Source organism: Centruroides vittatus, unplaced genomic scaffold (assembly GCF_030686945.1).
Source record: "Centruroides vittatus isolate TY-2023 unplaced genomic scaffold, ASM3068694v2 scaffold_712, whole genome shotgun sequence".
Lineage (NCBI taxonomy): Eukaryota > Metazoa > Arthropoda > Arachnida > Scorpiones > Buthidae > Centruroides > Centruroides vittatus.
In genome coordinates this window covers 2,284,337-2,297,608 of record NW_027122715.1, presented here as the reverse complement: position 1 = coordinate 2,297,608, position 13,272 = coordinate 2,284,337, and the positions used below count along the sequence as shown (strand labels likewise).

Here is a 13,272-nt window from a genome sequence, read left to right as displayed (position 1 = left end):
TTCTCTGCTGACGCTCATAGAGAGAAAAAATAAAAAAAATTTAAGTCTAGAAAGCTCAAATTTAAAACTTAAGCCTTTTTTATCGACGAGGAGCTGGCAAAAGTTCCAGGTCAATAGGTCAAAGTTCACGGGAGTTTCCCGTAGAGCTATTTCAGGTTTCTCGTTTAATTTTATAAATTTACATGGACATGAATAATTTTTATTCAAAATGTTACTCAGAATAACAAAAGCTAAAATTTATGCCAATTAAAACTTTTTTTACTTCACAACTAGGTGCATAGGTAGACACTGGGCATCTTTAACAATACTAATTAATTAATATCCAGATAAAATATTTTTGAAAAACCTAATGGCACTTATGGGTTAAGAGGACGCCAGTCGAAAATTGCGAATTTTCCGAATAATGCAAGTTTTTATTTTTCAAATTTAAAACAATTGTTAAATCGCAATTATACACGCAATAAAATAATAAAAATAGCCACACTCCACGATTTATAACGATATAACAAAATTTGGTTAATGTTACCTATGGTGCCAAAATGGCCGCCCTTCCGACCTTTGGAGGGAGAGCCGCCGGCAGGCCGCCATGTGTTTAACGTCACTAGTTATTGATTAACGGTAGTTCTTGAACGAAGTAAAAAAAAAAAACGAAACGTCTACTAAAAATATAGTTAATCTAACGGAAACGAAACGAACCTATCTGAAGCGCCGCCATTTTGGCACCATAGGTAACTTGCTGGTTTTTCATTTTTACAACTTAAACAGTAATTTTTCTTCTTTTTAGAATTAAATTTACTAGTCTATTGTTATTTAGATAATTTCATTCAAAAACGCGATTTTGATCACAATTTCCGACTGGCGTCCTCTTAACCCATAAGCAACGACCTAATCTTTCGGAAATTTCTAAACAGATTCAAAGATATCGCAAGGTTTATAATGCATAACAGAGACGTCCCACAATTGTTTGAAGTAACGTCAATAGGAGGAACCGAAGAGTCATCAAGTAGTCAGAGATTTGGATCGAAAAGTATGCAGGAGAGCCATAGACGTTACACGTGGATCACGCTCTGAGATCGTCAGACAATTAATAACAAAAGAGAGAAAAAATGTTTCCTTGTTTATTCAAACTCTTAGGTTTATTGTCATACGTAAGAATAAATTGTAAAAAATAAATAACAGATAAGTTTCCTTTCTTTTACAGGTGTTTGATATGGAGATTTTAGCTCATATAAGCTCTTTCTCCGACTAGACGTGTGTATATGATCGCTACGCGACCGAAGAGCCAGCTGTATATCGAACGGCCTAAACGCGCGCGAGAAATAGTGCACCCGGGAGGACTTTTATGGGGAAGTGGCCTCCTATTCAATCGTTATCGGCTAGGAGAAAACCCGGAAAACTCCTACCAGCCAGCCTGTCCGAGTCGCGGCGCGAATCCACAACCGAACATCCCAGTGTTCAGGGTCTGGTCACCACTAATGAGTGGCAACGGAGACCACTCGGCCACTGGTGGACGGATAAGTTTTTTCACAAGTAAATCAATAAATAATTTTTAAATAATTTGCATCGCGATACCATTACAAACAAACATGTCAATGTGCAAAAAGTTTGAGAAACGGTGTTTCAATTATTTATTTTGTTCACAAATTTAAAACTATGGAATATATTTTATTAACTGTTACTCCTGTGGGAACTAAGAAGCTCTTTTTTCATTCAAATCTTTAATTTCGCCGGGTCCACAAAGGGGATAGTCGAAATCTGGAGAAGACCTTACAAAAGTTTTTCGCCCGAATTCGCTTCCTTGGTCCTCCGGAGCGATAGGCCAAAGCCTTAAATAGTGTACATTGGTCATCCGAACAACTTTTTAATAATTTAATGAAATCAAATAAATTATTTTATAAATTAAAATTCCCCTTTACTCACCGCTTTAGAATAAGCATGAGGACAATTCTGCGCTATTGCAATTTCGTAGCTACTTCCAGAACCTATATATAACTTTCTCCCAAAAGAAAATTTATTCCAGACGTGAATCATATAAGAGTTTTTCATTTTACGAAGAACATTTATAGTATTAGAACTAATAAAATAATATTTCCAGTTATTATATGGTACTGGAAAAACGGTAATCGGTTGTAAAATCGTAATATCACAATTTTCTTTTTCTTCGACGTATTCTACACTTTTACCGCGGCAATACGATAAAAAGTGTTTAGTGAAGAAAAGTGGACCAACACATGCAAAACAATCTCTTTTATATTCCTCCGATAAATTTTTCATGCAGTTATACAAAAGAGAATGATGGCGATGCATTCCAAAAATGCCATTGCATAAACTGTTCTTACGCGGCTTCACCACAAAATTAGTTGTAGAAGGCAAAGGCTTTAACATGACGATGTCTAAATCTAAATATATTCCTCCGTATCTCCAAATTACAGCGTACCTTACGGCATCGCTTAAGTGATATATTTTGTATTTGCTTCTATTCCACTCTTTCTTAAAGTACCAATCTTCTAATGGAGTGCCTGCAAAAAGTTCTTCAAATGACATTCTTCTCATGTACACGTTACGTAAATCGTTCTTGGTGTTACGCGAAGTAAACATTAATACAGTAACATTTGCGGTAGGATTGTGTCGTGCAGTCGATTCAACTGCGCACATCTGACGAATGTTTAAAGAAGAACCACCAGATGTTTCGACGAAAAAGATATTTAATTTCTTGCTTTTTTCATCTGGAATAAAAACACTCGTATAAAAATCTTATGGACTCTAAATAATGCTATTTTAAGAAAGAAACTTACCCTTTTCGTCTATTTTTCTATAATCATCGTTATATGTTTCAGAGAAACAATAGAAACATAAAAGTAAGAGGAAACACAATCCAAATCCAACAATTAATTTTCCTGTCGTTTTAGACTGAAATAAAAAATTTACACTTCTGTTGCCTGAATCCATAGAACTTATATTCATATTTGTTTGTTTCTTTACACGTAAATCATAGTTCTCAGTAAAGAGAAGCTAATTTAAGTTATTTTGATGAAGGGGACTCGCAGTCAAAAGTAAAATTCACGAAAATTTCATATAAGTCGGAGTGCAGCCTGTGAAATCCTTCGGTAGTATCACATTAACTATAGGTTCCCACTATCAAAATATGGGAGACGGGGCTAGTTGTCACAGCTTTTAGTCATTTCTCGTTTTGGGGCTATATTCACGAATTTCATATAAGTGGAGTGCAGTGTGCAACATATCCCTTAACGGGGTATTTTGTCACAGGATATAGGTAGCCTACGTTCTCGCATTTCCTTTGGTTATGTTAAATTATGCTTAATATGACATTTACTTGTGCCAATTTTATAACGAAAATAGACTACTAATTTACTATTATTTATTCTGCGAAAGGCAATAACTCGAATCTTTACATATCGTCTTTAGAGTCACAGTTGTGACATACATAATATGGATTTACATCTGTACATAGCTCGTGAAACTAAATTCTCACTACAAACCAAACAGGTCTTTTCTTCCTCTTCTGATGAGTCAGTCTTAGTGACAAGTTGCCTCTTTCGATGTGTGACAATTTGCTTCAAATGAACTTCCTTAATAAATCGGTTCACAGTTTCTAATTTCAGAATAGAAAATTCGATTGCTCATAATGTATATATGTGAGATAAGCCTAGGGCCAGGGGTTAATCCCTCCCGACCACTTACAGGCACAGGTTGTTAAAACCCGACCTCGGAGTCGTAGGATGAATTTAGGAGGGCAATAAGTGAGTGGGGAGGTCGTGAGCAAGTCGACAGGAGTCTTTTTGGTGGCTAGGACAGGTGGAAAAATTGAACAATTAACAAAAGAAAGTTTATTATACAACTAAACCTAAGATTAGATTCGGTTAAATGAGGTTACATATACACTCCTATCGAGTGGATTGACAAAAGTTTCTATCAGCTTGCGTGCTGACCTAATGATCTAGCTCTGTCGCTACTTCCGCTGAGAGAGACTACCTGTATGTAATATAATAAGTAATATGTAAATATTCATTGCTTAAATTAAATGACGTTCGTTCGACCGGAGAGAGAGAAATTCGGATAGGATTGGCGATTGTATGGCGGGTCTTCTTTCCGTTGATTTGCATGGGCCGGGACAGTTCGTTCGTGGAGATCCGCTGAACTTGGCACCTAGTCGTCGGTTACTCTGAGCACTAATTAATTTATTCGCCTTCCTTCGGACTTCGTATGGGACGACCGCCCGGAACTTCGGGGTCTCCACCTTTTATGCCTGGTGCCTGGGAATATGATTATGTGATCGACTATTGACGTGTCGAAGGTTAATTTCCAGGTGTGATCATAGGTTTCTTCCGTTGACTTCGATGACGTTTGATTGCAGCGGTCCCTCTTTCACAATGAGATGTTTTCTTTTTGACATCTTGTTGTTAAAATTCCTCTCCGTTTGTTTATAGAGAACGTCATTCGATTCGTTCTAGTACGACGTTTTTTCTAACAATCGCGTTAAAAAAATTAAATTACAAAGTCGTAATTTTGCGCGAAATTCGCTCATTCCTCCGCTCAGGCCGTGGATAGGCCCGCGGGCTTACATATACATCAAGAACCCACCTAATATAAAATACAGTTGTTACTCACCATTAACTAATTGCAAGTTTTCAAACGGCACAAGACATGGCACATCAAAATTTACGCGACTCGTTGTAAATCTCCTAAACGCCAACTAACAGATACACAAAGAAACTGATATTATTCGAATTTCGTAATGATGTAGGCGAGCGGTAAAGGATCCTACTCCTAGATGACGTGACCGATCAGTTTTGATTATACAAGCGATATTTGCACTGTGACAACTAGGCCGGTCTCCCCTAACTTAAATTCATTCCGCATTATTAAGAGCCAAGCATTACCTAAAAAATAATAATCAACGCCAACATAACTCGTATGGTTTCCAACTTATGAGCATCCTGATTGTGTTTTTCCCCCCTTTTTATGTCTCGTGTTATTAAAACTACAGTATTTAACTTCTACTTACAATTTCTTAATTTAAATTCAATAAAATCGAAAATAACAGTGAAATTACATCATTCTAGACATTTGTAGAAACATTTATAATCACTGGCAGGTGATCAGAAAATTAGTGTTAAATTCTGGACTGTACATAAATTAGAATAAGGCCTCCGATGGTGAGCCATGGGACCCTAGCACCTTCCAAAGAAAAACGAAAATAAACACTAGAAAATTTTCCAAAGTCGTTCCTTAACTAAAACTCATTTGTTTATATATGTTGTGTCGTGTCTTCTATTTCTACACTGCTTATGAATAAGCGATCACATAAGGTGGAAATTTTATTAAATTTACATTAAAAATTTTTTTATCCGCTTCACTCGGCTCTCTCTCAAAATTCTATCCCGAGTGCGCAATTAAGACCTATAAACAACTGCCCAGCGTGCTAATGCAATAAGAACGACACCGTATGCATGTACTGTACAGTACTTACCATTTCGAAGACACTAAAATTGATATCTAAAATTCTATTTTCAATATTTACAAATGAGTTTATATAATTAACAGATAAATTATGTAAATTTCCACTGTAAATTCTAATTTATAAATACCAGCTGTTTGCGCGGCTGTTCCTCATTATTTCAATACGTGAACTAATTTCCATAGCTCTTCGTTAGCGAAAAATGTTATAGAGAACAATCTCATTATGATAAACGTATTATTTCCGCAATGTATTTATTATTTATGAAAAATCCGGTTATTATATTACAGATGTTCAGCAGATAATGAAGTAGATTAGACCAGAAGTAATATTTTGTAGATTTAAAATGTAAATTACAGATTACAGATATCAGAAAAGAGGGACATTATTTTTATTTTATTATATAACACCTATAAACGACAATATTATTATATCGTTATTTTTACAATTTGATTAGAAGAGAAATTCGATTATAGAATACGTTAAAAATTTAATAAGCAAATTGTTCTAAAATAAAGTTTTCTCTCGTGACTTTCCGCCCCACGGGTACCGAGGCCATTTTAAATCATACGCGTGGTGGTGGGTTCGGAGTACTAGAGGCCGAGTGGATAAAACCACTAATCACTAGTCGTGGACTGGATATTTTCGGGATTTACTTATGTAACTACTAAATAAGGGCCAGTTTCTCGTAGAAAATCAACCAGGAGACAATGTCTTTTGGAAGATCACCCACGTGTTCATTGCCTTATCCAATCCTCCTCCCCCATCGTGGGTTCGTTCAAGCTGACAATAAGACAGGCGACTAGCTGCAGTACGAACATTGGCTGCGACCGACTGTAGCGCCTCTACTCCGACTGTAGTCTCTGCAGAAATATATCGAGTGAATTGTAATCAGTAAGACGAACAAACATGTGTTAATGATAAAAATTGGAAAGATGCTACGTTTTGTTTATTCATATCAAAATTTATACAAATTTAAACTTATAAAAAAAAATTATACCTTGATTATACGAACGAACATTATTTCTTTTACTATTTTCACTGCTTTTAATTAAAGCATTTTAATACAATTTGAAAGAAATGAAATGATAAAAGTCTACTTTCTTTTTCTAAATTTTCGACAAAAAGCACAGGAATTAAGCTTCAAACAGCATCAACAAAATTGCGCCATCTCCCAACACACTAATATCCATACATACAGAAAAAAAAAACCTGAATTGTTTTTCATTTCTCGACATTTTAAGGTTCTTTGAGACCAAAAATGTAAAAATTTTGAGTGGGGGAGGTCATTTTTCTGACCGATTACTATATTTTCTGTCCGTTATATATAATAGCAGGAAACGTAAAATGACATCGACCTATGTGATAATGTTAATGACATGTTCCGACTAATAACTATTTCCTTTTCTACTGTACGTAATTAATAGAGTCTATGACCGTAAATAATATAAAAAGGGGATAAAACCTCGAATAAAAGACAAGAGACGATAACAGACGAGGACACAGAGTTCTTGATAGACTCTTCTATTAATTCTATTTCCTTGTAAAATAGTTCTAAACTTAAATAAATTGTTATTTAACGTTTAAATGCGTAGTGAAGTGCATTACTTCCGGTGCGCTGTCTTTCGACTCTCTCCTCCATCCCGAATTCGACCGCTCGCGTATGAGAACGGTCACAGTGGTGTCTGTCCTAAAATTGGGCATTGGCGACGTCACGTAACGGTCACATAAGCAACGTCACAGAAAGTCTTCGAGCTTTACTTTGTGCCTTAAACCAGTGATTCTCAAAGTAGGGGTCGCGACCCCCAAGGGGGTCGTGAAAAATATTTGGGGGGTCGCTGAAAAATTGATGCCAGATAAATTTTTTCAATTATTTTATAAATTTACTATGGATTCATGTTTAGAAATAATAGAAATAAAAAAATATATAAAATAATTTTTACTTAAATAAATTGCACATATAAATAATAAAAATAATATAAATATTTAAATACGAGCCTAACCCCCTCCCTTCGGGATGTTTTTTGACACATACTTATTCTTCAGGGGTCCTTTGAAATTTTTAAGTGCAGAAGGGGGGTCGCGGTCCAAAAAGTTTGAGAAACACTGCCTTAAACTCGTTGCGCCTACATTAATGTGACTGAACGTTAGAACGTCTTCGAGCAATATCAGTGAAGGAAGAGTAAAAAAGTTATTTTTTAAACAAAGTGTCATTACAGCCGAGAAAGTTACGCAACTCGTTGCTGCATTTTTTTATTGTTAAATTTATTTATAATTATATAATAACGCTAGAACCGCGATAAGACCTCGGTAAATTGTACCGAATGGAAGAAGTGTTTGTTTTGAACCAGTGTTTCTCAACGGGGGCGATATCGCCCCCAGGTGGGCGATTTTTCCATGTTGGGGGCGATTAGCAACAATTTATATTTTGGGGCGAAAAACAATTTTCTGGGGGCGATATAGTAAAACATTATATTAAGAATAATTAGATATTTTATTCATTATATTGTACAATAATTAAACAAATAGCATTCCTATAATCTTTCTTCCTTCCACTTTTAATCCTTTTCTGTCACATGGCAGGAATTATAATATTCGGGGGTCCTGATTAGCCGATTTACAAAATTTTTTTCGAAGTGAAGGGGGCGATACTACGTAACGGTTTTATTAAAGGGGACGATACTACTTAACGGTTTCATTGAGGGGGCGATACTACGTAACGGTTTTATCGAAGGGGGCGACGATTTGTTAGAGGTTGAGAAACACTGTTTTGAACCGTTTTTTTTTTTTGTCCTCTTTTATATACATGATACAAATGGCCGAAACTCTCGTAAAATATTTGCGTATTTACAGTAAAAATCCTGCTAAAAACCGGACTTTTCCTGAGGCATTCAAGTAAATCTTCCGCGAACATCGACTTACTTTTAAATTAAAATTTCAGTCAAAATTGCAGCTAAGAATTGAGACGTTGTCACAATTTACATAATAACAAGGGAAAGCATTGGTATTGTGTCAAATTTCACCCTCAATTTTTTTTTTCTATACAAATCTCCACGTTTTAAGACTTCTAGAACCAAAAATGTCAGAAAAACATCGGAAAAAATTCCGTGGATATGTCTATATACACTATGGACTAATGATTAAAAAACTAAATTTGGCATGGTAACTTATGTATACGGGTCATTAATGCTGTCAAATTTTGATGGTTAAAAGTCGGGGTATGGGAAATAGAGGGATGTTTGTTTGATAATAGCATTTACAAATTTTAAGTATACATATAAATTTTCTCTGGCGTCCATCTGCGTGTCCTTCCTTAATTTCTAGAATGAGATACACGAGAGTCGAAAGCAGGTATGAAAAGCTTTAAGAAGATCTCCATAAACTATATACGAATTTCCTGTTTGTATCAAATGTAATTCTATTGTTAACAGAAAAACTACGATGTACAGACACAAGACACTACAAGAATTGAGAACATCGTGACGTCATAATAAATAACTTCTTATTATTTCTACGTGTATTGCTTCTTTTCGTACATTCTCATAATAATATATTAAACAGAGACACACAACTCTTCGCTTGCCATCCCAGAAATCACCACGGGGAGGTGGCTGCGTCAGAGTTCCACCGAGAGTTGGAAAAAATGCAACTCCACACGTCATCAACATCAGTTGTGGAGTTATATTCGTCCCAATTCACACTTAAAAAACATCTGTTTAACGATAATTAAATAGTTTAAAGAAAAAAGACCTAGGCGAAATTTGAAAAAAGGGGAAAACAAAAGCCCTCCACTCCGTTTGAAACTTCACTGTTCGACTTACGCGGAATTTAAAGCTTGAAGAAAACCTATTACATTTATAACTTCTGCTGTCTAAATTTTATGTATGATTTAGTAAATTAATTGAGTTTAACGTTAAGTTCGAAACAATCTCATATGTTAAATGAAATTTGGGTTAAAGTATACCTAGGTAACCCCAATGGCGGCGCTTCTGTTAGGTTAGGTTAGATTAACTATATTTTTAGTAGACGTTTCCTTATTTTTCTTTTGTTCAATAACTACCGTGAATCAATAACTAGTGACGTTTAGCACAGGGCGGCCTGCCGGCGACTCCCTCTGGGAGGCCAGTCGGGAGCACAAACAGTCGGAAGCGCGGCCATAGCGCCGCCATTACGGTTACCTAGGTATACTTTGACCGAAATTCGATATATAATACTTTAAATACTTTTGAATTCAACATTCTATCGCCCGTCGTTCCATTTTGATTTCTTATAAATCAAAAATCATAGTTTACTTACTGCGCTATCGAAACTTTTTCCATAAAATAAAAATAATAATAATAAACAGGCGAAAACAAGAAAGCGGAAGTTTTTCCTCCAACAATACGGAGCAAACAATGAAAATACTCAACAATGCATTCAAACAATGGGTTACTTTAGACGAATAGGTAACACGCATTACTTCATAACGAATTGATTTCAATTACAGTATTTCACTTTTAAAATGAAAAGGATTGTGTTTTTTAATATGTAAAATTCTTAAAATGAAATTTACAGATTGAAAGTGAATTTATTCATTTTAATGTTATCTTGTGTTTTGGAATGTTCAAACAGGAATTTCTATTACACACCCATACATGGATTTTTTTTCAGTTCAAAGGCTGTCAAAGTATTAGAAAGGAAACAATACGCAAAAATGAAAAATATAATGGCAGACTTTGATGGGATATGCCGATAATTTCACTATTTTAAAATAAAACTGGTCTCATAAAAGCACTACGTGACCAAACTCGGCACATCGTTGAAGAATACTTAGGATACTTCTTAGTTCCGACCTCCTAACTAATTAGATTTCTAATTTAGCGCCCCTCTTTACTGAACGTGGCTCTGGACACCCTAACTAAAAAATAATAAATAATCTTTTCTATAATAGATTGATTTTTCAATTTCAGAATCCCTCATATTATATAAAATAGAAATTTATGTTTATAATAGTGTTTATAAAAGAATTCGAGGAATAATAAACGTTAGCTTCATGTCTTGTTATACAATATAAATAATTTCAAAGAATTTTGAATAATAAATAAATATTTTGAACAATCTTCTCTCTATAAATGAATTATTCTTCTTTTATCTATTTATTTGTGTCTATTTATTTACTAAAATGTTTCCATATTTTAGAAAATCCTGTTTATGTTTTAAGTTTAGCAAAGGTATTTTATCGATTTTGCATTGCTGCACAATTGAATATTGACAGAGTTAAACCATTTGTATTACGAAACTCTACTTGTGCGAATAAATATAGAGCAGAATACATCAGAGCGGTTTCGGATTAATTGCAAACCAGAATCTTATTGGTAAGTTACAAATTTAAGTACTGTATTTTATGTTTATAAAGAATTTATCAGTCACGAAACTGACAAAAATGTTCATTGTTGGTTGCTTCGTATCTAGTAGAATTCGTTGACATTTTTACTACTTACTTTATTCTCTTTAACCTAGTTTTGTCATAACGGTCGACCTTCTTTTTCGTTATCCTTTGAACTATAAAATTTCCAAAGTCGTTATGATTTATCACAATTTGGTAAATTGTTAACGTGCAACACGAGAACAAACAACTTATTTTGGAAATTACGTGTTTCATTAGCGTGATCACAGCCAACATTTACGTGAAGTGATAACACCTACGAAGCCTTCCTATAGATTATGCTATACGATCAAAATCGAAATAACTGAAAAATATGGTACACGAGAAAGACACTAATAAAATTAAATTCTATATTTAAAATTAAATTAATTAAATTTTATTTAATAAAAATATGATTAAAATTGCAGCTGGGTATTGTGATGATATCTCAACACCGGATTGCAATTGGTTGTTTTCTTATTTATTTTTACTAATTTACGTTGTCTCTTGTCTATATCTCCGTCCATATAAATTTTTGTAAATGAATTTCCGCTCACTTCTCAACTTACTATCGATGTGAAACTTTGCATACGTACTGTATGTAATCTCTATGAAAATATATTTTTTAAAGGTTGAAAAAATTTTAGCAATTAGCAAAAACCTAGCGAAAAATTCAAATTTGTAAATAAACTCTAATATCAGATGACACTTTTTTAGTCTTGAGATGTAGATAAAGCCTTGTAACTAAATTTCATCCACTTTCCAATTAAATTCTAAACCAAGAATAATTTCTATAATTCAGATTTTCATATATAAAACTAAAAGTGAGAAGTTAAAATATATAAAATAAAATGTAAAGAAACACCCTTTTATTCACATAATCCTTTTTGTTTCACTGGGCCACATTGAAAGAAGTCGTGGAGTTATGGGCCACAAGTATATGTAATATACTTGTGGCCCAATCCTTAAATATACTTGTATATTTAAGGATTAACATATCTAGATTATAGTAATAAGTATTAAAACTTTATCACGAAAAAGAATATTTTAAAAAAATTACTTCTACAGGCACTTTCAATTTTTACTTAGAAATAGAAAATGTGGGTGCGCCGAGAGGTGGACGGAGTCGCACCCCCTTTTGTCGGCTAACAGGTCTGTGAGACCTGCTCACGGTCAAGATGGCGGTTCGGGTTTGTTACGCGTTACGCGTTCTGCGCGAGTGGAGGAAGCGGATGGGTCCGACAATAGAGCGGCGGCGATACTCGAATAAAGGAGATGAACAACGCATAAAAACTACAACAATTTATTAAGACTAAAGCTAAAGTTACAATAGGGCGAGCTACCGTCGCCTACGGGTTTGATACGAGGAGGGAGAGTTTACACGAATTTGGGGAGTCATACCTCGTGGTCCGAATCTGTCTTGATACAGGTTTAAGATATCCTCGGGTATCCTTTCGTTCTCCGTCGGGACGCGCACACACTGTATAATGGACACTACGTAACCGACCCCCTTTTCCTCTCGGGTTGCCCTTTTATCATCTCGGTCACGTTCCTCTCTTTCACCAACCAGCACTATTCGAATTTTGTTCCTTCTGATTCATGGTTTTTCCGTCGGGAACCAAACAATAAAATATTTTATTGCTAGCGTTTGGTTCCGTAGGGTTCGAATTTTCACACTAAATTCATTTATTATAAAGGAGATAAACAAAAATCAAGTTGAAAAACACAAATATTTGTTTTATTTGGCTCTCTATTTAATAAAAAACGACGAAACACCATTTTAAAGCGCATTTTTATTTAACTGATATATCTGTAAATAATATGTAGCCCAAAAAGTAGCCAATGCGCCAAATGATATTTTTTACGCCAAACGGAAATGAAGAGTAGCCAAATTTAGCGCAAAAGTAGACAAATCTTGTAATGCTGGAAAAAATACTAAATAAAGCTGGTGGACTCGCAGGATTATAGACCCAAATGCGGAGGAAAGAGAGAAAGAGGAAAAAAAGATAAAGAAGTGAGGAAGGTTGGAAAATTAATATTTGTCGATATTTGCACAACAGAAAATCTATTTAACCTTTCTCACTACTTTTTTATCTTTTGGCCTTTCTCTCTTTTCCCTTAAGTTGGGGACTATAATCCTTTGAGTCACAACTCCAACTTTATTTAGTATTCCTTCTCTCATTCACACATTTCCAAATATTTGAAAATATTTTTTTTCCACTCAAAAATAAAATATGTATAAAGGTTTACGGCTTTGTGAAACTTCTTTGTTGAATTTATGCCTTTGAAATAAATATATGATAAATAAATTTAAAAACTTGTCGATTTTGTTTACACGTTTATTGGGCCGCATTGGAACTTGCCCTGGGCCGCATGCGGCCCGCTGGCC

The 13,272-nt window shown here is 34.7% G+C and overlaps 1 protein-coding gene across 1 annotated transcript; it reads right to left on the bottom strand.

Annotated features, from left to right (window-relative positions):
* Positions 1–1,847: 1,847 nt before the first annotated feature.
* LOC136989587 (lactosylceramide 4-alpha-galactosyltransferase-like) lies at positions 1,848–5,558 on the bottom strand. The gene is made up of 3 exons (XM_067287803.1): positions 5,492–5,558; positions 2,796–2,910; positions 1,848–2,726 (listed from the first exon to the last, which is right to left on the bottom strand). The coding sequence occupies exons 1-3, from the start codon at positions 5,492–5,494 to the stop codon at positions 1,900–1,902; spliced, it is 945 nt and encodes a 314-aa protein (XP_067143904.1). The 5' UTR covers positions 5,495–5,558; the 3' UTR covers positions 1,848–1,899.
* Positions 5,559–13,272: the final 7,714 nt, after the last annotated feature.

Bases quoted from the DNA above. Each gene is read 5' to 3' on its own strand.
- LOC136989587 (XM_067287803.1), bottom strand. The intron at 2,727-2,795 runs GTAAGTTTCTTT...TTTTTATTCCAG, and splicing joins TAGAAAAATAGACGAAAAGG to ATGAAAAAAGCAAGAAATTA.